General features: G+C 47.0%; 1 protein-coding gene and 1 non-coding gene across 5 annotated transcripts in view; one reads left to right on the top strand and one right to left on the bottom strand.

The window, feature by feature from the left end:
- The window catches only part of LOC135902130 (high affinity cAMP-specific and IBMX-insensitive 3',5'-cyclic phosphodiesterase 8B-like), a 41,288-nt gene that overhangs the window by 9,184 nt on the left and 7,693 nt on the right, over positions 1-24,411 (bottom strand). The window contains exons 2-14 of one of the 4 annotated variants that reach the window (XM_065432070.2): positions 20,941-21,028; positions 19,611-19,667; positions 16,512-16,702; positions 15,579-15,638; positions 15,307-15,364; positions 13,312-13,479; positions 10,648-10,976; positions 10,495-10,565; positions 9,213-9,280; positions 7,551-7,724; positions 5,029-5,086; positions 4,768-4,918; positions 236-431 (exon numbers count right to left, since the gene is read on the bottom strand). In XM_065432070.2, coding sequence (XP_065288142.1) covers positions 236-431; positions 4,768-4,918; positions 5,029-5,086; positions 7,551-7,724; positions 9,213-9,280; positions 10,495-10,565; positions 10,648-10,976; positions 13,312-13,479; positions 15,307-15,364; positions 15,579-15,638; positions 16,512-16,702; positions 19,611-19,667; positions 20,941-21,028 — 1,669 coding nt within the window. Of the gene's footprint in view, positions 1-235; positions 432-4,767; positions 5,001-5,028; positions 5,087-7,550; positions 7,725-9,212; positions 9,281-10,494; positions 10,566-10,647; positions 10,977-13,311; positions 13,480-15,306; positions 15,365-15,578; positions 15,639-16,511; positions 16,703-19,610; positions 19,668-20,940; positions 21,029-21,663; positions 21,743-24,411 lie in introns of those variants that run through there. The other 3 variants (XM_065432078.2, XM_065432063.2, XM_065432073.2) reach the window with 3 other exon arrangements.
- On the top strand, positions 18,644-18,715 carry TRNAD-GUC (transfer RNA aspartic acid (anticodon GUC)). Its single transcript has one exon. It is a non-coding gene; the product is annotated as a tRNA-Asp (tRNA).

Genomic DNA, 24,411 nt, shown 5'->3' with positions numbered 1-24,411 from the left:
TGTTTTAATTTAGGCCCTGCGTGCTGTTCATGCAAATGTATCAAGGTACGGTCACAGAAACATTCCAATTTTTGTTTTATGCGCCACGCTATAAGACGGAGCAAATAAAGTGACAACTTGCGAATATCATGTATTACAATTGTGTGCACGTTTGCTACTGCATCTTTATTCTACTCATAAATTGCCGATTCGAGAAGAAGAAATATCTCTTGTTTTCAAGACATGTCCTGCGCACCTTCTTTCGAAGCCTGAGCAGGAAGTACGCCGTAGCTTGCATCACGTCGGCTGCGTGCGTGGAGTTGTGGTACGGGTTGTCCTGGTAGTGCGACTCAATGAGCTGCAACCAGTTCCGGATGGTGGCGTCGTCGCATTCGATACTGGTGGGTACGTTCATCTTGGCGAACAGGGACAAGCCCAGCCAGATGAGTGGCCTGTGACAGAACGGGGGGAGGCACGTCGCAGGTGATCATTTTTCGCCACAAGCCTATCGATTTATTCTTTCTTAAGACCGAGTCATTACAGAGAGGAGTGAGTGGTATCAAAACAAAAAGAAATAGTATACATTTTAGCGGCATAGTAAACGGTTATAAAAAGTTGTTAACAAGGGCTTTTTTGAATTCGTTGGCATTGACGATTGAAACAACGGAAGCGGGGAGGTGGTTCCAGTAGCCGCTTGTTGTGGGAATGAAGGAATTGAAATGAAGGCTATATATAGTGCGGTAGCATGGCACGCCGACCTTGAACTGATGATCGTTTCCGGAAGAAATGTACAATGGTGGTAACAAAAGGGAGTCGCTTAAAGTGGGATCGTAATGACAGATTTTATGAAATATACAGAGACGTGAAATTTTACGACTAAGTGGCAGGTTAGGCAAATCAAGATTGAATTTCATTGAAGTGACACTTGCCGTACGCCAGTAGTTAGATAAAATAAAACGTGTTGCGCGGTTCTGAATGGCTTCTATGTTGAGGTTCAGTGAACTGACATGAGGATCCCAAATGGGAGATGCATATTCAAGCTTGGGCCTAACTAGTGTTTTATAAAGCAAGAGTGTTAAGTTGGTCGGAGATGACTAAAATTGCGTTTGATATAACCAGGAGTATGCCTAGCGTTACTAGTTACGTGGTCAACATGAGTTTGCCAGGAAAGGTTCTGAGAAACATAAATACCAAGGTATCTGTGGAAACCCGAGCTAGGCCAACGTTAAGAGGATAAGTACACGGTGTCTCGTGAGAAGTACGGCGAGTAACTCTAATTGCCTTACATTTATTGATATTCAGTTTCATTAACCAAGTCTCACACCATGCATTTATATTACTTCGGTCCGACTGAAGTCTTAAATGGTCATAGCAGTTAATATTTCACGATAAATAACGCAACCATCCGCGAACAGTTTTATGGACGAACAAATGCTGTTAAGCAGGCCATTAATGTAACTGACCCCTGCGTTACTCCGGATGCCACAGGACAAGGAGCAATAGTTGTGGTCGTTAACTGTTACGACCTGCTTGCGCCCAAGCAAGAAGTACTCTATCCATTTTAGTACGTTAGGGTCTAAATTAAGCGCACGCAGATTGAAGAGTGGTAATGCATGACATACTGAATCGAATGCTTTTGCAAAATCTATGAAAACGCAGTCTATGAGGGAAGAACGATCTAAAGCGGTAAATAATTCGTTAGTGAAAGAGAGAGGACAAATTATTAAACAACAGGCAAACCATTAATCCTTTTGCAGAAAAAGTTCGCGAAAGACACTACAAAACAGGCGCCACAGCGGTGCCACAGTATAGGCCACACCAAACAGTGGGACTGGTTCCGCGGAGCGTGACAACACAAAAACCCGCCGCGGTGTATGCACAGCCATGCAGCGCCTGCGGCGTTGCGCTGCTGAGCTCGAGCTCGCGGACGCGATCCCGGCCCGCGGCCCAGCCGCATTTCGATGGGGGCGAAATGCGTACAAACGCTCGTGTGCTCATACTTAGGCGCACGTCAAAGCGGCCAAATTAATCCGAATTAATTCCCCCACCGCTGCGGCGTGCCTCATAATCGGAAAGCGGTTTTGGCAAATAAAACCCCAGAATTTCATTTCCTTTTATGCGAAGCATATTGCTAGAGCTCAACTCAGCTCCTCAGGCGCGGCGGTGTCGCCTTCAATACCACGTGACACCGTGACGTCACGACAGAGGAGAAACGGGGCTCCAACTCGCGCCGTCGCTCGCGGCGTCGCCTTCAAGACTGACCACGTGACACCGTGACGTCACGACAGAGGAGAAACGGGGCTCCAACTCGCGCCGTCGCTCGCGGCGTCGCGGCGGTATATAAGCAGCTGCGCTTGCCTCTGCTAGACACTCACGAGGTGAGATGCCTCCTGGAGGCAGAGCTGCTCGTTGGAATGAGAAGCGAAGGTTGCGGCGTGCTACAGAGACTGTTTCTAAGGTGGCTTTGCTACGGCGCAGCGACTACGCGCCCCGCATCGGACGCGGTGAGCGTCGAGCAACGCAGCGTTCGGCGCGACAACGAAATGTGCGCCTGAGCCGACGCCGACGACACCGGCTTTTCTGCGACACGAGCTCCTTAACGCTGTCGCGTTAAAATAAAGGCTAGTATGCTTCGCAGCCTGGGCTTAACCTTAGCTAAGCTACAGCCATTTTTTTTTCTGAAGAGCATATGGATGCATTAGACGCCAGCGCGAGCGAGGGACGACACAGTTAAACGCACAATACAGAAAGAAGGAACTGTAAGCCAGGTCGCACTACTACTGAAATTGCCCTTCTGCTTCCCTGACAGGAAGCGGCAGGAAACCCTGGAAGGAACCCTGACAGGAAACGAAAGATGCGTTGCGACGACGCCCTGAAGTTCCAGCAGCACCAGCTTGCCTTGATGCCATGTACTTTGACAGTATATACTAGGGTATATAGTTAATAGTTAATTGAAAAGAAGGATTTCAATGCGTTCTAGGGGAACCAACGACTCAATTTAGTGGATTTTTTTTTTACTTTTTCTGCGCCACAACGGCTCAAATACGATGGGAGTATACCTGCTCCGTCACGTAAGACTAACATTTCTATTATAGTATCAAGACTCGCGTGTCGTGGTCGCACTTCGCGATTTTGTAATGTGACGTCAAACGCGTGCGAAACGCGCTGTGACCAGCGACGTTTGATTTTAGGCAAGCCATAGAGCTTGTCACAGTAAAGTATCGAAACTTCGATGGAAATAATGTAGCTGTAAATGACCCTGCGTATATAGTTTTACATTTTTATTAGTTAACATAATCTTTAAGAATTGCCCGTGCCGCGTAGCATGTCTGCTTTTTGAGATGGGTTACTCTAAAAGGCGGACATTGTTTGCACAATAAATCGAAATGCATAATCGACAAATTACCAGCTGTTCGCTAATTAATTTTCAAACCAGTTGCATTTCGGCACATTTTGCAATTTACGAAGTATCTAGCGAGTTCGCAAGTCGTATCCACTGGAAACGAATTTCGAGGGTGACACGAGTGCGAGAAGTGTGATACGAAACACATTGGCGTTCCAGTAATATTATAGTTTCAGTGCATAAGAATACGTTCTGTTGAAAAAGTACAGGTGGAACAACAGCAGTGTATTTTTTACCACAAGACTGACGGTGCATACCTCAAAATTGATAATAGATTCAATATTCGTTCCCAATGAATGTGCCTCCTGAAATCTCTAAATTAAATTCGTAAATAGCAATAGGTACGCTAAAGCAATTGTTTAAAAGATCATAAGCCATTCACTCTGTGGTGACCAGCGAAGCTGCTTAGCATACGTTACAGAGGTTATAGACAGGCGTGATGTTTCGAGAGGACCGCCACCACTGGAAGGAAAGTAGATACGCAAGCGCTCGGAATGCCGACAAAGAGAGGGCGGTGCGAACGCAGACATGGCCGACGCGGGTCGTCTATACGTCTGAAGACACCAGGAACTTGTTGATATCCTCGCCTTCCTCGACTACAGCCGGGGGGGGGGGGGGTGACAGAAAACCTATGGGCCTCGGGTGCCAGACGACCTAGCTACGCCACTGGCTAAGCCACAGCCATTTTTATGCGAAGCATATTACGAGAGCTCAACCCAGCTCCTCAGGCGCGGCGGTGTCGCCTTGAATACCACGTGACACCGTGACGTCACGACAGAGGAGATGTGGCTTTGGCTCAACTCTTGCAAGATGGGCTGGGTGGGAATCGAACCAGGGTCTCCGGAGTGTGAGACGGAGACGCTACCACTGAGCCACGAGTACGACGCTTCAAAGCGGTACAAAAGCGCCTCTAGTGAATGCGGTGTTGCCTTAGAAACGAGCTGTTTCTAAGGCTCAGGCGTGCGTCGCTTGCTCAGGCGCACATTTCGTTGCCGCGCCGAACGCTGCGTTGCTCGACGCTCACCGCGTCCAATGCGGGGCGTCCAAGGCGAAGCAGAGTAACGCATGAGTTGTTTCTTCGTCTAGCCGAACCAAATATAGCCAAGCAACAGCAGTTCACCAGGCTAAACAGTGGTTCAACAACTAAAATAAAGGCTAGTACGCTTCGCATCCTGGGCTTAACCTTACCTAAGCCACAGCCATTTTTTTATTTCTCGTACAAGCATAATGTGCGCCTCTTGGAATAATCCAGCTCAATGAGTAGATTCGCGCTAAAGGTACATCGCAGGCCTCTTTTAAAAATTTCTGCTAACGTTGAAACGAACAAATAAAGAAACACCGGGTATGTACATAAGTTATATCGCATTCTTTCCGGTTGCACGCACCTGCGTCCCGTAAGGGCTTCCAGCTCGAGGACGTCGAACTCCCACTTGACGTCTCCATCCAGCAGGTCCTTGATCCTGGTCGGCGCCGCGACCAGACTGGGCAACGACACGCTCGTCCCCGCGTGGGCTGCGGACGCCTTCACCACGTTCACTGCGTCCGCCGACGCCCGGGTGGCACGCCACGCACATAAGGACTTGGCCCGGTTACGCGAACGATGGGCGCTCGGCTCGTCCTATATGGACGCAGTAGCAGCACAATACCTTTCATCAGCGCCGTCTCGTGAGAAAGCCGCCGGACGCCCGTTGGTTTCTGGCCCGTCTGCGAGCGAGAAGCGGTGGCGCCGTGCTGTACGTCAAAATAGCTAAGCCTGCCCTGCGCTCGCTCTGTCCCAGGTCGGTCTGTCGCCTCGCGGGAAACCGATTCTCACTGCTTACGCCCCCCCTAGCGGCGCGCTTGAAAGAATTTCGTTTCGTCGCGCTACCCTGCCACTGGTGAGCACGGCTTATCGGATCGGCGAGCGAGATGCACGGCGAGGCGCGTTTGCGGCGGCCTGTCTATAAGCAGCATCATTGCCCACAGATATATTCGTGTCAAATATCAACCCGCCGTGGTTGCTCAGTGGCTATGGTGTTAGTCTGCTGAGCACGAGGTCGCGGGATCGAATCCCGGCCACGGCGGCCGCATTGCGATGGGGGCGAAAACACCCGTGTACTTAGATTTAGGTGCACGTTAAAGAACCCCAGGTGGTAAAAAAATTCCGGAGTCCTCCACTACGGCGTGCCTCATAATCAGAAATTGGTTTTGGCATGTAAAAACCCGTAATTTTTTTTTTTTGTCAAATACGAAGGTTTATATCATGTAAAGCCAAGGTTTATGTCGAATTCGATTAGTCTTCAACGGAATGAAACGTCAAAAAACTCGTCTTGGGCGTACAACAGTCACCTTTCCACGCAAATTCGCTCGCAATAGACGAGTTGCAACATGTACAAGGCAGCTTTCCTGCACTGCGACATTTAGTTTACAATGCCTGCGCTGCGCGCAAGAAGCAACTTCGCGACATCGCCATTCAAATGAAATTAATAGAATATAAAGGGCGCAGAAGTGTCAATGGAGGCGCTACCAAGGGATTCAGCCCCACTAAGCAGGCTTTTCGGAAGCCGAATATGTGCCATCATACGCTTCATTGCACCTAACATTTGAAGGAAAGCTGCCTTGTAGGCTTTGTTATTCGTCTATTGCAACATGGGTAGCACGCGAAGCTTTTAAAACGTGAGTTTTACCATCTGAAATGTAACGTGCATTTGGTTCTTATGATCCACGATACTAATACGTTTTCTGATAATTTCTTTATTTTATTCTCCTTTTTGTTTAGTAAACGGTCCGTGACAAGGTAAATGAGCTTCAGGGACAAGTACCAACGGAGAGGGTCAAAGCTCACCCTGGTGTTCGGGTAACTTATTATTAAATTATGGGGCTTTACGTGCCAAAAGCACCATTAGATTATGAGGCACGCCGTATAGTGCATGGGGGACACCGGAATAATTTGGACCACCGGGGATTCTTTAACGTGCACCTAAATCTAAGCACACGGGTGTTTTCGCGTTTCGCTCCCATCGAAATGCGGCCGACGTGGCCGGGATTCGATCCCGCGACCTCGTGCTTAGCTCGGGTAACTTCAGTCTATTGCGACGGCGAAACTTTAGCTTAGGCTGTCATGGCGCGCAACACACTGTGATATGCATGCCTCGAATATCGCCACGCTTCAATAATGACGACACGGTCGATGTAGTCGCAAAGAGATGGCCAGTTCACAGAACTGAACCTAGCAGTTCAGGGAGGCAACGAACGCGCACATAAATATACAGAACAGACGGAAGTTGCGTTGACCAAGTCACGAAGCAAAGACAACGGAGAGTTTTATTCAAGTCCGCATTACCGTATGGAAAGGCACCTAACGCGTACGGTAAATTTTACCACACGGCAAAATGAAGCCGGTACAGAAGACCGAATATTACCATATTACCGTACGGATGATAAGAGAACGCTACACGACTAAAACTATTAACAGCAAACATATGGCGGACTTCACTGTCAGGGGGCCCACACAAGCCTTGCTGTGCAAGAGCCTATGCGTCGACGCTATGCAAGTTGCATGAAACATTCGTTGGAACTGCTCCCAACCGTTGCTTTTTGATAACGCAATGACAACGACGGTGGTGAGCACATACGCTTGTTGGTATGCCACTTGAAGAGGATTATTGTAGTTCAAGGACAAGATAACATAGTGCAAGGACAAGATGAATCAATAAGCGAGACAGAGCGCTATTCCGGGATAAATTGGCATTTATACATTTCAGCAAAGAGATGTGATGTGCATACACTCTTAGGCAAAGTTACACCCTTTGGGGTGTGTCTCTGCCACATAACAATAATTATCTGCCTTGCTTGCGTTTCCTTTCTTGAAAACGCCGCGCCCGCTACTTTCCTGTCGGGAATGCTATGTCATGCTGATAACGCGCATGCCGTTCGTTACAGGGAAGTACCGGGCTCGCCGTGTTAAAGAAAGGAAATGCAGACAAGGCATATGAAGATTATTGTTGTGTGGCAAAAGGGTGTAATTTTGCCTAAGAGTGTACTTGCATCACCTTCCAAGAAAGTGCACTGAAGCAGTGCTCACATATTTCTGAACACATCGACTCTAAATCCCTTCGGGCTTTATACACCTGCTGGGTTGGCAAAAGCCAAGGCATGTATGACCGACTTTGAGGAGAGAACAACGTACTCCAGTGAGTCCCGCGACAAGGTCGGTGGTCATCTGGTCCTCGGTTTTTTCCTGCCCGGCGGCCAGCTGCGGGTTGTATAGGTCGGTAGAGTGCAGGATGTCCATGACACCCTCCAGGGCTTGCGCCACGGAAGGTGGACTGTTTTCTTGTGTCGCCATCAGTAGTTTGATGACCTGTCAGCCACAAGTACGGCAGTGAAGACCACCAATGATTTGCACAGCAAGAAAATGCGCATCTGCGCTGGACGCGTGGAGCTGGCCTTGTGCCGTAGCTTTTGTCGTCTTAGCTATAAAAACGCAGGAAGTGAATGAATAAGCCTTTATTTCAAGAAAGGGAACGGCTTTCGGCCACTAGAAGGATTGGGCGGTAAAGGGACTGTAGATTGTTGGTTAAAGTACATATTAATCTAGGTATCTGCTCTTCCGGTCTATGCGGACCCTTGTACTACTTGGTGCATGTTCAGTTCGGTCGGTCTTACATGGGCCCATCGAGCTCGCCTACACACCCGAAATTGGCAACTTTGACTGCTGTATGTGGCGACGGCTTTCTGCGCTTCAGGGTTGGGTATGCATTAGGTTTGCTAGGATATGCGAAGTGTTGGATGTCAGATTTCCCTTACGCCAAACCTGCACAGCTACAAGTGAGTTGGCGTAAATCTGCTCCGCACGACTTCTGAAAATCTGTTTATCGGGCACAAGTGTTGGCAGTCGTTGCTTGTCTATCTTGGAGCCATTTGTCGAGTATACGCGCGGTGTGTATGCGTCGTTGGCCATGACTGAAGTTTATTAAGAGACTATACTCGCGCCAAGAAATACCCGAGGATGACAACTTGACATTATGCTGAAAGTTCTTTCTAATTTTGGATTCGAGCCTGTGAGAGAACACAGTTTCGTTTTGAAGTGAATCGGTTTCGCCACCGGCGTCTGACAACCAGAGGCTGTTCCGGCATTTACCGCCGGACGGTGCGGGCAACATGGCGCCAGGTTACTTCGGGTACAGCGTACTAGATTCTAGTACACTGTACTTCGGGGAGACGGAGAGCAGATCAAGCGCTACCGATGAGAATAGCCATGCTCGTGGAGCCTCTGCCACGTAGTCATGTGTATCAGCATTGCCAATAGTTAAACGGTTTGCGGTGACCCTATAATTCCCTCTAGAAGTCCTTGAGCAAAACACAAAAGAGGCAGACCCCGTAGCTCTCGTTTCAATTTACGTACGGTGTAACATCATTCGTAAGCATTAAATTAAAAAGGGAGACAGCGATGCATTTGCGCTCTGGGGCAAAACAAGTGTAAAACGAGGCGTGGGGCTATTACTTTTGCACAGATGAGCGCTTGCCTGCAAAGAAGTACGTGCTAAATAAAAAATGTTGACAATTTACAGAGATGGAGTAGTTCACGCTTTAACTTAGAAATGTGGACGTTCAGCATACGCAATATTTTAATTATTTTAATTCCACATCATGCAATGTTTTATACAGCTTTTAAATGTGGGGAGAGTGGGGAGGGTCGAAGAATCGTAGAGCAAGAAAACATGTTGCGTGCGTGCTGGTAGCGCGCCTACAGCAAATGCAGCTTTAATGTAAGCCTGGAAATCATTGCCACAGGCTTTTATTCGGCTCTGTACAAGAAATTTCTTCAAGCCATGGATTGGTGACTCACCTTTGTGACAGGGGCTTCGATTACCATTGCGTGGTACTTAGCATATGACTGTCTCCGGCTGAAAACCACTGCAGAAGAACATTAACATCGCTATTACTAAAACTTCTAGGGCAAGTTGGTGCTATTTGGAAAACATGACTTTAGAGCGCTAAAAGAACACACGCAAGGGATAAACATGCGCAGACATTTTTAACATTGTTTATTACCGTTGTTAGTTCTTCATGTAAGGAAGTTATTATTTTACTATTTAAGATATGTTAGCGAATTTCATTGTTCAAGCTTTGTCGAAATGTCAGTTGTGCTACTTGATATAACAAGCGAACACCACAAAAACTGGACGGTGGAAAATAAGTCTTGACACAGCGAGTGTGTCGTTCGCCGTTCTCTATCACCGTCCTGTTTTTACAATGCTTGAATGAGAGGCCACTTTAATTGCGTTCTTGCTGTACGAACAAGCGCTCATTTTCGCATCTAATTAGTACTTACAAAGAAAGTGCGCCTAATCCTTCCGATTTTCCCTTTTGACGTCGAATAAGAATTTCGTTTCTTTTCAGGCAAAGCGATGACACATACGTTTAACAAAAAGCATTTACGTTGCACAGACCAGCGCCACCTTCAAATTTCCTCAATTGTGTCGTTGGTTAAATTTCTACCGCGTGTAGCCGACGTTTTGACTATAGTGGCCAGACGTGTCTTCAGATTGCTCCTAATTGTCTGTATTAAAAAGATTGGGCTCGAAATTAAAACGAATACAGAAATAGAAACGCTTAGACAGAACCTGCAGACGCTAACTTCCGTCTGTTTTATTTTGAAGACTCCACCCACATATATACATTGTCGGCATGATAAAACTTGACTTCGTTCAGATATTTGAGATTCAGATAAGATTAGAAAAATTTGCGCCTCTTTATCCGATTGAAGCTAGTACTTGTCTTTGTCTCCAGTCTCGGGCATCCCTTTGTTCGATAACTCTTGATCGCTCTAAATGTCCACCTTCCTCTGAATCTGTCTCTCGTTTGGATTAAGACTAAGTCGCATGTCAGAACAAGTGCCGGCAAGATGGTGGAGAGGTGGGGGGGGGGGAAGCGGGGGGGGCTGCGGTGCCTCCGTTTCTGAGTAGCCCTTGTAGAAGCCCGGGTTTAGCACTACGCATGCTAAACGACGTACTGACCAAACGAGCAGCAGCAAATGCTAACCCTTTAAAAAAGCTAACCCTTTAAAAAAGCTAACCCTTTAAAAAAGCTAACCCTTTACGAGCGTAACAGACTAGCGGAGAGCTCACCGGCCTCGGGAGGAAACGGTTTATCCATGAGGAAAGGGTTCTCCTTGATGTACACCACGTGGTCCAGCTTCCTGTGCGCAAACGACAAAAGAAGGCGATGCGGGTTGGGCGAGGCAACCGGGTTGGCGACTGCTGAAATGTCACAATGATTACCCCGGCGCAGCGCTGTTGTCCACGGGCGCGATCTTGCTCCAGACAGGCACGCACTCGCCGTTCTTTCGGCGATTGAATAGAGTGCCCTCCCAGGCACGCCCTTTCTCCAGCTGATCGCTGATGTTTGCAGCCACGTCTTCCTTCAGCGAATCGGTGCGGTGCAGTTCCTGGGCGTCCTCGCCCAACATCTCCTCCACCGAGTAGCCCACCAGTTTCTCGGCCGCGCGGTTCATAAACTGCACACGCACGTGAGGGAATGCGATTGTAAGCTTTCCTTCCGCTCCAGTCTCGACTCTGGAATTCTGATGGCCTGCAGACGGCTGAAGCAGCTGTGATAGAAGCGAAAGGAACACAGAAAGCGGCTACATTTAAAAGCTTTGGAGGGAACAAGCAAGCTCATCCTTCGGATGGATGTTATGAGCATCCCCTTTGGAACGGGGCGGGGGGTTGCGCCACCAAGCTTTTGCTATTAAACTGCCTAATGCCCCACCTAAGTTAAAAGAAGAAAGAAACCTATGAACTTCCACAACCAAATTTTCTTATCCCCTATTGCGAACTTTGCTTTTGTACGACTCAGTTTCTTGTCGTTTCCCTAGTTTCCTTCCACCAATCTTCCAGTCGGCTCATATTAATCTCTGTTGCGGACATGTTTACTTTTCCACTGCTCTCGCTGAACCCAAGGGCTTCAAGGAGGCCAGTGGTGCCTAAATCGAACGCTGGGTAGATAGATATCTTCACATTCTAATAAAACATGCTCCATCGTTTCCCTAGCTTTACGGCAGCAAGCACATGCTTATTCTTCTTTCTTATATCTCGCTTTATAGGTGCGTGTTCTAAGGCATCCCGATCTCACTTCGAAAAGTAATGAGCTTCCCTTCGAGTTATCATAAATTGTTTCTTTCCTGATTTCGTTTTTTCCTCTTAAGTAGTTGCTCATGGCAGGTTTCTTTTCCATCGCCGCCACCCATGAGATTATTTAAGCCTCTCTGACTTTCCGCTTGACGTTCTTTGTTGCTGTGTTGCCCACCATGCAGGCCGCATACTTGCTGGTAAGCTTCCTAGTTCTTTTCCTCCACTGTGAATCAATGTTTTTCCTGTACAGATACTTGAACACTCTCCCAGCCCGTTTACTTTCTTCCATATTCCTCAGTCGTTCTTCATTCCTTTTTTACAATCCTTCCTCTTTAGAATCGCGCGCCCCCTTGCGTTACTTTCTGGCTCTCCTTCTCCCTTATTCTTTTTTTTCGTATGTGCCAGTATTCCACCGACATTTCTGTTCTTCGTGATATTTTCGTCGGAATTGCGTTTCCTTTAACGCCCACTCCTGACTAAAAACTGGTAGTCAGGCTTGAGAAACAAATTTCAGTGCCAACGTGTTGTAAGAACGAAGCTGCCCTCGCCGAGTGAGCCTCTGGTCGCCATGACAAGTGAATTGTCGAAGCGCGAGCAAGAGTTATGCAGGGAGTGCTATTCATTGTACTATGCACTTTCTCAGAAGCGTACGAGTCGTAAGATGCTCGAAAATTGCAGCCTCGTGTTTTAGCTGCTTTGAATACGGGTTCCAGGTTGGTACCAGCGTCAATTCCCTCGTGAGGAAACGAAAGGAAAAAATCTATGTCCGTCTCCAACACATGAGCCGACTGGTGTTAGCCCATACCAATTTTCCCAAATGCGGAAAGCAGACGTAGATAGCTGCAAGCTTATGTATAAATTGGGTTGTGATCACATCTAAAATTCGCACTTGTGACTTTTATTTTTCTCACAATTACCGTTAGCGAAAACCACAAGGACAAAGGAACCATAAACCGACACCCATTTGCCCAATATCTTTGTTTTTTGTCCGTCTGCGTGGCTTTCGTTGGTTGGTTCATATTTATGTCGAACCAGCTCGTCTAAACGTCAATACCACTGAACTTACTTTTATACCGTTCTTCTGGCGCCGGTTATAATGTCTTTTTTTTTTTGTCTACGTGATAATGTCTATCGCTAGGTAATATGGCGAAACTGCCTACGGCACGTTATGTAGGTTTAAACACGTACCATTCAGACGAACGGCTCGCCTAGCTTCTACTCACTGTTATGTGTTCCATTTATTAATCCCCCATATACAACACACACACACACACGTGTGTGTGTGTGTGTTCAATTTTCAACACACGTTCGTAATGATTCGGCAAACACATGGTTGCGCAGATATAGAGAACGCCACTTATAATGAGCACTACACAGGCTTGCCGAACAGCAAAAAGCTTAAAATGAAGTCGCGGAGCTGACGCAATATCGTCTGATACTGAAGAGCCACGAAGAAAAGAGAGCTTTACATTTCAGCCCCCACACGGTTTGAAATCGTGTAAACAAGGCGTCCGCCATGCGGGGGCCGAAAGGTAACGTTTCCATTTATTTCTTCGCCTTGGTCGGCGACATTTATGCTCTCTTCAAAAGCTTAAAGTTTGCGCTTATATACTGCAAATGGCAGAATACGCCTATGAAAGGCACGGTAACCACGGCTGGTGTTCCTTAACGAGGGACGACTTGAGTTGACGTTTTTGCACCCAGCACCGCCGGCAAATCGAGCCGTGGCAGGGTTAGCGAAAGGTTAGCACTGCTGCTTTTTCGCCTCGGCGATCGTCTGGGAGACACGGCGGTTTATTTCGCAAAGCCCACCTGTATTTCGTGCGTAGGCCCGGTGACGATGACACCGTCCCGCACATAGTGCAGCGCAGAAAACAGTGCCTCGGAGGTCATTAGCTTCCACAAGTGCATGAGGTCGTTGTGCTCAATCTGGATGATCTCGTTGAGGCACACCATGGTCGAGCACGTCTCCAGCATCCACTGCGGTTGGGACCAACAGCCGGTGCCATTGTTTTATGTGCTGCTCGTGATTTATGCGCGCTGAGACTATAGCGTAACGTAATCCGCATGGCATTTCATTAGATATATATTAGGCGACTCAATGAGTTTGCGCACGCGTGAACCCAGACTAAGCTGGGTCTTGCTAAATCCCGAGTAGCGTACGAACGCTGAACGCAATCTATATTTGCGTTTCTCCATAATCTAAATGTGCGTTAACGGTTTACCAGTGGGTTTCATGGTGCAAAAATAAGTGCACACTCTGTAAAACCAGTCCAAACAGAAGTCGTCAGGTTCTTCTGTCGAGGCTCGACCGTGAATTCTCGCACACTACTATAGCTATTCGCTCGTTAAAGTTGAAATTACTTTTTGAAAGGCGCCAACTGAAACAGCTGTTTTCTTCTGTACGCGTACATGCATTGTGCCACTTCTTCGACAGCAGTTGCCTTGCTACATGGCTAACCAGTCCATAAGCCGAACCCAGCATATAGACGCTTAATATTAAGCCTTTTACTTTTCTTTCCTTTCCTTGTACGTACTGATATGTTTAAATATATAGCTTTTTCCCCGCGCATAGTTAAACACCAGAACCTATAGTACCCGGTAACATTTGCTCATTGTCTTTATTCGAATTCTCGGAATACACTGGAAACAGTGTTGTCTATAGCGCATAATCTTGCACTTTCTTCTTTTATATACTTTTGATCAAAGATATCGATTCCTTTTCTTTTTCTACTGTACCCTACACTAAGTATGTATTGAATTTATCCCTGAATTTATCTTTACTGTTCTGCACTTTATAGTCGCTTCTATTGTGCTGACTTTTGCACGCTACGGCGAAATTTATTGTTCACATTCTGTCTGCTTCTCCCCACTCCCGCTATATCCCACGTGGGTTGTAGTGTATAAATAAATAAATAAATAAATAAATAAATAAATAAATAAATAAATAAATAAATATTCCTTACAATGACGCGGTTCTCACGGCTAGGATCTTTTCACAAGTCGTGTTGTTTCGAAAAACCTGGAGAGACTGTTTTGGTTGTGCAGCTGTCAAAGACGCTATAACACAGTAACCCACACCATACCGACATCGCAAACGGCCTTGCAGTCATGAACTGATGCAGTGGTTACCACTCAGTCCGAAGAACCTGCTTGTTGCGACAGACTGCGATAGTGGTAGCTGATCATGCGACACACATTAAGGTGAAGAGAAAATACACCTTCCACAGTGGTGTAGTATACCATGGGGCTGGTACGCACACGTATACATGGAAACTACGCGGATCGCATTGTGCTAGAAAGTTAGACCGCTGTCACCTATCAGTGCTAAAAACAGTCTTAATAGCAATTCGCGCGGGCAGAATTAAGCGCGCAGATGTATCATCACGAATGATTTTCTTTGACGCGCAAGAGCTGACACATACTTTTGTGTGTCATAAGCTGGCAACTCACTCTGACCGTAGCTGACGCGCACACTTTGTGCGTCGGCTCTTGCGATTAAAAGAAAATCTTTCGCGATGAACATCGACCAACTAACTAGCCTATCTCGCCATCTTGCTGCAAAATTCTATACCACAGCGCATGCGCCCAAGACCCCAGTGTTCATACTGGCTTTTTGTGCTGTGCAATAACACTAATGAAGTACCGTTGCGCTATTTTGCGGGCGTTTATAAAGTGTGTGCATAACATGTTGATGAATATATTGAGGGTGCATGTCAACGAAACCCCCGCCTATATATTTCGGTAGCAAGAATAGAAGACTCGCTCTGAACAAGAACATGTTGACGCTGTCACGGGAGTCATTACCCTTTTGTAGCCAGCCCTCAGCAGCGGGACGATAGCTGCCTCTTGCCTATCAGCCAACCTGAAGCACAAGAAAGAAAGCCCAGTCAAATATTTAAAAAATGCACTTCACTAACGTGCGCGACTCTGCCATCTATATTAGAAAATCAATGCTAGTTGAACAGCGTTCACTATAGGCTGATCTGTGCGAGCTGATTCGTACCACCGAGAGCAGTCATAAAATAAGGTTTGCGGAATGGCTACTTAATGAACACCAACATCTCGAATCCACTCACCCTTTCTTTACGACTGCGACAATGCAGGAGTACTGGCTCCATTTGTAGCCGCACAACGTCCTACAGAAAATAAAGAGCCAACACAAAATAGAGCTTGGGTGTGCACTGTATACCGCATTCAAATGAGATGATTGACGCTTTTATCTACGTTTTGCGGCCAATCGTTAGCTCGCACTCCGCGTCACATGATCCCGCAATGACTCCATCGAATGTCAGTGTGCTACGCCAAGGGTGGCTCACACTATACGATTTATCTGCGTGTAAATTAACCCACGGTAAAAGGGTTCATGTTATAAAGCCAGTACGAACGCACCCGCACATGTATGTTGCCGAGCGACAAAGCAGTGACACTTGCACCTAACTCCATAGTTGCAACTCTATACTGATGTGCTGAAGTTTACCGTCACTTGTACGAAAATATGTAGCCTTACCAGCATGGTATAAGCTTCTTGACAGCCGATATACTATAACGTGCCGCGAGCTTGGAAATGCGCGCATTCTTTTCTGGCATTGTTTACTTACTGCACTTGCAGTATAAAGTCGAACAGAGCGTCGGGGGATGGCGAGTCCTTAGACATTAAGGCGTATGTTGGAGGCCGCCTAACCTTACCAAACGCAAATAATAATAATAATAATAATAATAATAATAATAATAATAATAATAATAATAATAATAATAATGCCACCAAAAGAGCGATTGGCTGTTAGAACGCGGATTCCCGAACGAAATTTTGAGTGGATGACCAGTAAGACTTTGAAATTATTCAGTTTATTCTAGTCTTTCTGGTCAACTTATTCAGCAAGCTACAAGGCCTGCAGAAGGTCTGACCAGTTCCGAATGAAGTTCGTTTCGAAACGTGGTACACTAGAACGCAAACAGCGCGAAAGAAACCTTCGGTTCTTTTGCTCTGAACACTTAAGCCGCATGATAACCTGCACAGGAGGATGGGGTCGATGGTGTTCTTGCTCCGCGCGTCGATGAAGACCAGGTGCGGACGGCAGTTGAGGAAGTTCTCGACGGCCTCCTCCGTGGTCGTGCTCAGGCTACACACGTAGTGCATCTTCTCGACTGCCCACCTGAGCGCGCTGTACTGCGCGTCGTCTTTGGTAAACACGAACATCACCTGCAATGGCACCGGACACCGGTGATCCATGGCCACTCAAAGCATCAGAAAAAAAGAACTCACAGCCTTTGAATTGCAGTCCAATAAGTTTGAATACATCTATAGTAAATGTAATGCGTACAATGGATAACCAGTGGACCATTAGAGTTAAGGAATGGGTGCTAAGAGAGGGGAAGCGCAGTCGAAGACGGAAGAAAACTGGGTGGGGTGATGAAATTAGGAAATTTGCAGGCGCAAGTTAGAATCAGTTGGCGCAGGACCGGGGTAACTGGAGATCGCAGGGATAGGTCTTCCTCCTGCAGTGGACAAAAATAGGCTGATGAAGAAGTTCGAGTACAAGACATCCGCATATCGATAGGCTAAATATTAAATCTCCATACGATTCACAAAAGGGGGCGTGAACCAACTGTGCGCAGCACCCAGCTGTTTTGCCATAAATATCGATACATTCGATTGCTTGTTTATGGTTGACTGTTTAATTTCTTAGCTAATCATCGAGGGATCAGATCGGTAAGGTCCAGGAAACGTTCAGACATGATCCTCATCTCGACATCTGCTGAGACAACAGGCGGTACGGTAAAGGTGGAATAGTGAGGGTGGTCGGCCTTTCCAATAATTGTTCCCGCAGACAAAAATTATTTATTTAACTTTCCGAAAGAACGTAAGTGGAGGAACAGTTTCCATTGTCGTGAATTTTCAGAACAGCTCACCGAATAGCTGACAAAGACAATTTCTTGTAAAAAAAAAAACATTTTTGTTGCTTCAAATCGCCATTATACGTGACTTATTTACTGGTCATTCACTTAGCATGTGCTTCTGAGTAGTTCTGTCGTAGGCTACGTTCTATTAGCTCCACAGTATTTTCGGGCTCCTAAACATTATTTAATGAACTGCGTAACTATTTTGCTATATTATTGCAAATGCCAGAACAGATCAGGCCACAAGATCCACAGTTAGTCGTGTGTTGTATCAGATCCTTAGTCGGTTCCAAGAGATACCACGACAGTTATGTACTGCCCGAAAACTGTTACTTCAGATCTGCGGCACCTACAAAGTCAACATCTTGGACAAAAATATACCACCTTTCATTTTATATCTTTAAGCCTGTGACAGCGAAGTTAAGCTCAGGAAAAAGAGGAAATTACCACCATTACAATCGCGAAGTCCATGCAGTTAGTGAATAAAAAAGAATCACTAATTAACTTTTCACTGATTCACTTTGAGGAGCATGTTGCAATTGAGGAATTCAAACCAAGCCGCAGTGAAGTCATTTCGAAAACCAAAAACCAAAAATGAGGGTATTTTCACACTTTTCCATAGGGGCATTTTCACACGTTTCCAATGCACCCTAATGTGCTGCAACCTAACTGCGCTGTCGGTGCGGACCTGACGGCATCCGGCGATCGGCGGCTGTCAGTGGAGTCGACACCAACGATCTTCGTTGTTCTTGGTCGACAGTGCGGACGGCGCGCGATGGCGGAATGTTTTCCGCTAGCATAGTTGTGCATAGTTCGTGTAAAACTAATTATCGCTGCGCAAGGACGTCTGGTTTGCGCCGTCAGGGCAAGTACGCGAAGCATTCCGAGCATGCGTGCTGGGCTGCGGTGGAGCCTATGCGCGGCTCGCTCGTTGGTACCGTATTTTGCGAATCGTTGTATATGCGGCAAGTTGCACTCCGACGCGTCGTACGACGGATAGAGCGCAATCTGCTACACCGATGTTGCACATAAAAATGTTAAAGGCGAGGTATTCCGCACATGCGGCACGAAATGCACAAGGCCTAACCTTATGACCCTTGCTGTGATCTGCGTATATCACTCGGGCAATTATTCTGCTTCCAGCTGCCGCAGCAGTAGCTAAAAATGAAATTTTAACTCCAAGTAGAAACATTTATCAGCGCTAACAGCATGTCAGCTTTTTTTATAAGAGTGGAACCAGTGCTCCTCGTTAGTATAGTGGTCAGTATCCCCGCCTGTCACGCGGGAGACCGGGGTTCGATTCCCCGACGGGGAGGTTTTTTTTTTTCCCTTCTTTTTTATTTTTTTAATATAGCACTTGCATGTGGTTACTCGCGCGAAATCAAAAAATAAAGTTGCAAGTCGTCGCTTGTCCTCAACACCACCAGTCCTTGTCCCGGTGTGCGCTGTAATTCACAGTGACATGGACCACCAGCTCGTTGGCCTCTTCGGCGATAAAGGTACGTGCACGTGTTATTAGATTTGTAGTCGGACGTAATTCATCTCCACCAGCAAGCATTTGTGTTTCTCAGGCCCTACGCTACTCGCTGTGAGACCCGATGTAGCAGTATATGGCGTACGAACGAGTGAGCCTGAGAGAACGCAAACGTTACGATGGCCTGCTCTTGAGTGCAGGTACTTATTTATAGTTATAGGTAAATAACCTAGGGCGCCCTGAGGGTTGCTAGTATCTGCTCGTGGATTTCCACGTCCAAGACCTTCATTTAATGCCGAAAATCGAATCAGAAATGTGCACTCCTTCAACGTATAGGCTAAAACAGCTCATTTTTCTCCCCGTTGATGATCCCGGCAGGGTGCTTTGATATTAACTAGCATATGCACTAAAACAGTTTGTTTTCCAGCCGAATCCGATTCTTCGAAATTCTAGTAGTCCTACTCGCTAACAAGACCCCTACATAAGAGGCCCTACATAAGAGCGAAACACAACATAGCGCCTTGTATTTCCTTTCTTACGTGTGTCCTTGTCCATATTAGCTCAACTCGGTTTCCTACTAGGCAGATCAACTAGCCAAAATCACTACCTCAGGTAGCCCTATATTGACAAGGGTAAAAATAATGAATTCCAGCTGCACATAATTTCTTCGCGTGGTGCTGGAACATGCTGAATCATTTGGTGATGCACGTGACGTGGACGGTGAATGCGCGCTCACCCTGACGGTTGGTACCGCGAAGTACATGGAGCCGTACTTGAGCGCGACGGTTCCTTCCTGCAAGACGTGGTAACAGGTTCGGGTAAGAACACGACTATGAAGTTCCATTGATAAGTGTTTTATCACATATCAAGCTTTATGGTTATAATCATTTGAACGTTTCATACGACGTGTTGCAGCTTGACACTACTGATCGCTGACATAAAGCAACGAGCAAGAACTTGGAACTTTATTTGGAGTTTATTTTGGTTCGTTTACGAAAGAAAACGAACCATGGGGAGCAAGGTTAAAGGCGCTTTTCATTCCCGTCCTCCTTAAACAATAAAAGAGCAGACATTTGCAGTTCATAAGCACGTATCGGTTACAACAGTAATATGTGAGCACATACAAGAATGATAAGTGCGCATTAACCAAAAAAAACAAAATACAGATTGTCAAAATCAGTAGTACATGCGCATAGAAAGGCGTCACCAGCAGGAACTGAGACGTCTGATGTTTCTTTAAGAGACAATAAATAGAATGCTTTTTTTATTTTGTGCATACTAAACACCCTCAGATACCAAATAGTGTAGAATATATATTCAAAATGTTATGCATTTGATGAACAAGCATTTCGAAACCGTAGTTGGTACGAGTCCTATGGATCTGGTATAGTGTATAGGTTTCTGAAGCTGTAGGTTGTATGTATATGAATGCATCGTTCATTAAGTCTCCTCTCTCCTATCTAATAAGGTTCTTATTAAAATAGACGTTTTTTTTCTTTTTCTTTTCTTTTTTTCACACAGCTGATGTCTAGTCAGCAAACTAAAATGACCGATCGATGATTAAATATTCGGGGTATTATGTACATTCATAACTGTTCAATAACTATTTTTCTACAGTATCAGCTTTCTTAGCTTCGTATCTAAACAGTAGAACCCCGCGCAAACAAACAGAAATGCATGTGACAATGAATAATGATAAAATAACTCTTATAGTCACGGGTAACGTATTTTGCGCCCTCACCGTTTAAATATTCAAATAGGAAGCTTGCGAACAAGTGTGAATTGAGAAAATGCAATAGCTACTTCCCGTCGCTCTTTCGTTTTGCGAACTTTGCGGATATATCCACCACAACTTCCCGGAAACACCACCCCTAGCGTTTTCCTTTATTATTACAACTTTTTTTTTTTGCGACACCGGATACTTGTAAGCGGAGTCAAGCAAGCGCACTACATCGCGGGCTTGTTGTCTTGGCAAGATTTAATAGTTGGCACGCATACTATTGTATGTCTACCGAACCTTCGCGTGCATTTAGTGCACTCCCGGCTTTCCGAGTAGTCGCGCTCACCCCTATGACGAGGCGTTGGAGGGCGGCTTTGTACTTCTCGTCGGCTTCCTGAAGCGCAGCTGCTTGTTGCGGCGGCGCCATATTACAGCTGCGAATAAGAAGAGAGAATTAGCAGCGTCAGCGTTAACTATACAGCCCACCCTGTCGCGTACTGATTCCCTGTTGATTTCCTCTGTTACACAACCAGTACGTGTCTGTCCAGCACTGCTCGTCCTTTCGTTTGCCTCATCTGATAATCCAGCTGTAGGATGTCGCAATTTGATATAGGTGCTACCCGATCGGCACGAGCTAGCAAATGCCAGAAAAAATCTCAGTGCCCTTCCACTCTGTGAAGAAGGATGACCAGCGAAGCTGTGTATGTGGGCCTTTAATGGCGAACTGCACCTCCGCCTCGGGTCGGCCCGGCATTTCACTATCTTCGGGATCGGCCAACGTATGGGGAGTGCTTAACACCTGCTTCGCATCCGCCGCGGGTCTGGCCGGCATTGCTCGATCTCCGGGATCGGCTCACGTATGGAGAGTTTTTCGCTTACCACGCCAACAACGACGCGAAAATTTCCTTGGACGGTAGAGGTATACACAGCTTCGCTGTGAAAAGCGCGGCTCGTCACGCATTGCTGCTCTCGGGGCACATGCTTATTCACTGTTGTCTTTCATGTATTTATGGGATAGGACGGCGCAAGCCCGTTGTTCGAAGAGGGTGGGCCAAAAGAACGCACTTACGTGGATCAGCGCCGGCGACCGTTGCGGCTGCTCGTTCTTCTTCTTCTGCTTTTTCGTCGCGCTCCGCACGGTCACGTGCCGAAACGCCACGCGAGAGCGCGAGAGCTCGCGGGGGTGCTTGCTGGCCGCGCTGGTAGTGAAAGTTAACGTGTTGCAAAATTGCTTAAGGAAAGAGACCGGCAGCAACTGCAAGGCTAATCCCACCAGTAGCCTACAACCACTCAACTCAATAATAATAATAATATTCGGGGTTCTACGTGTCAAAACCACTTTCTGATTATGAGGCACGCCGTAGTGGAGGACTCCGGAAATTTTGACCACCTGAGGTTCTTTAACGTGCACCTAAATCTAAGCACACGGGTGTTTTCGCATTTCGCCCCCATCGAAATGCGGCCGCCGTGGCCGGGATTCGATCCCGCGACCTCGTGCTCAGCAGCCCAACACCATAGCCACTGAGCAACCACAGCGGGTCCACTCAACTCAATCAACTCAACTCGGGAACGAGAAACAAAAATGACTGCTTTTTGCTACCGTCACATCAGAGAATTAAGGGCCCGTGTACAGAATTAAGGTCGGCGGTTCCGCTTAATAAAGCCAACCTCTCTGTAGAGTATATAAACGCTCGAGTTGTGTTTCCTTCCAGGAATAAGTACGTGCATTTAAAAAGACGAATGTCAGTTGAAAAAATATACTCTCGTGAACTCACAGTTACACTGGATGCATTGTAAGGTGCGCCTTACAATATAGAACCTCTTTGAACTCTCCCCCCACAGTCCACCTATAATGTAGCTTACATATATAGTCCTCTCTGAGGCCGCCGGCTGGCCAGCAAATTCGTGATAACAAATGGAGAAGGCCATACTTAACGACGCGCGATTACGGATACAGAGCCAAGTTGGGGCGTTGCAACGAACGAAGTGATGAGTGCGCACTTCAAGCGACGCTCATCCGAAGCGGTGAATGTAATTGCATGGTCAAAGAGGAAATGTCCCTTTCCACTGCGATCTCGTGGAGACCGCCATGTTTGATCACGTGGTAACGCGTCTATTGCTTGCCTCAGCTGCCTCCGTTTCCTCCTTATTTATACAATGGGTGTGCATAACGCCCCGGTGCTGCCCAGCAAACCTCTGTTTCGGAGGATATCGTGGACTCCATGGGTGAACGACACGTAGCTTTGGTCATAGCTTCAGAAACATGTGTTCAGAGGCTTTCTGAGCTCATTAAGCCTTGTCCAAACGGCGCGAGCAGCGTGCACGTTCTTGCACTATTGTTTTCAAATAAGCTAGAGCGCAACTCAAGAGCCCGTTTCTGCGGCGAGCCTCGGCGTCATAGCTCGGCGTTACCCAGCGAACGAGCACAGCCAAAGTTCAAAGCGAACGCAGAGCGCGGCGGGAGATGAAAGATGCGAGGGGGAAAACGGAGAGGAGGGTGCAGCGGAATCATGAGGCGGAAAGCGGAGGAGGGTATGGCGTAAACGTGAGAAGTGTAGAGCAGCGACAATGGCTACGAGATGGCGCGCCAGAGTAGCGCTGGCTGTCTGGTAGGTTTGTTGGCGGCGGCTGCTGCTGTGAATCGCGCCCACGCGTCACCCACTCACTCAGATTGTTAGAAGAGGGATTGCGATGAATTCTTTCCGCAATGCACTCGAAAAACGCTGTCACCACGCTATTAAAAGCAGCTTAGACATACAATTACAACGTTTGGTATTGTATATATGTCAGCCCTCAGCCCCTTCTGAAAGCGGGTTTCAGAAGCTTAAGAAAGCATGTACGAAGCTGGCAGATGTTGGGGCAACGGAACGTAAAAAACTCGGAAGTCATGCCGTATGTGTATAAAGTGAGCCATAGCATCAAAAAGGTTGTGGCCAAGTAGGTAGTAAGTTTAGTGTGTTTCGCTCCTTGCAAGCTTTCGGGTCTGTGCTCGCGCATTTCTCGATGCAGGGCAAGGAACCACGTTTGCACAACGCAGCACGAAAACCGTTTCACGGCATGTGTCGCACGGGTGGAGTATAAGTTCCCTCTCACATGCGATAGAGTTTACATAGGCCAAACTGGTCGATGTATTAATGAACGGCTGCGTGAGCACCACTCCTCCGTGGGGTCCGATGACGGTTCAAACTGGGGAGGCGTACTGCTCTTTATCTCATATGCTCTGGCAATGCCCTGCGTTACGCAGCTCATCGCTTACCACTCTAACGGACTGGGAGACAGCCCTCAATAGTGGCCACCTCTCAGAGCAACTGCGGGCTGTCCACAGGGCCAGCGACAGGGCGGAGAACTACGATCTTCCGACCGCGACGTGGGTGCGTTCCGCGACGGCTACGGGGACTCACTGAAAAGGGAGGTACCCTAACGCGGTTTCTCAGGACCATCAATAAAGTTCTTTGTCTGTCTGTCTGCCTGCCTCGCCATTGCAATGAATGTGGATGTTACCCATTGTTCAGCAATGTAGCGATTCTTGGTAGAGGCAAAAGCAAAGAAGAGCGGGAAATCCCGGAAGCGTACTACATCAGGTTATTAGGTCACGAATGCATTAGTACAACCTTGGTGCGCTTACTTGAAAAAGAATTTGCTTTTTTAGGTGGGTGACGACAGATGTGATAACTTGTCTTTTCCTCTGTGATAAGTGATGCTGCTGTTGCGCATGCTCTGCTGGTCTTGCTGGGTCTATGCCGTTTTTAATAAAGCTCAGTTGATAGTCCAGTCGTTGTGGTGTGAACATCTCTTCCTGTCCTTTATCGCTTGTGAC

Source organism: Dermacentor albipictus, chromosome 1, assembly GCF_038994185.2.
Source record: "Dermacentor albipictus isolate Rhodes 1998 colony chromosome 1, USDA_Dalb.pri_finalv2, whole genome shotgun sequence".
Classification (NCBI taxonomy): Eukaryota; Metazoa; Arthropoda; class Arachnida; order Ixodida; family Ixodidae; genus Dermacentor; species Dermacentor albipictus.
This window is presented reverse-complemented; position numbering and strand designations above follow the sequence as displayed.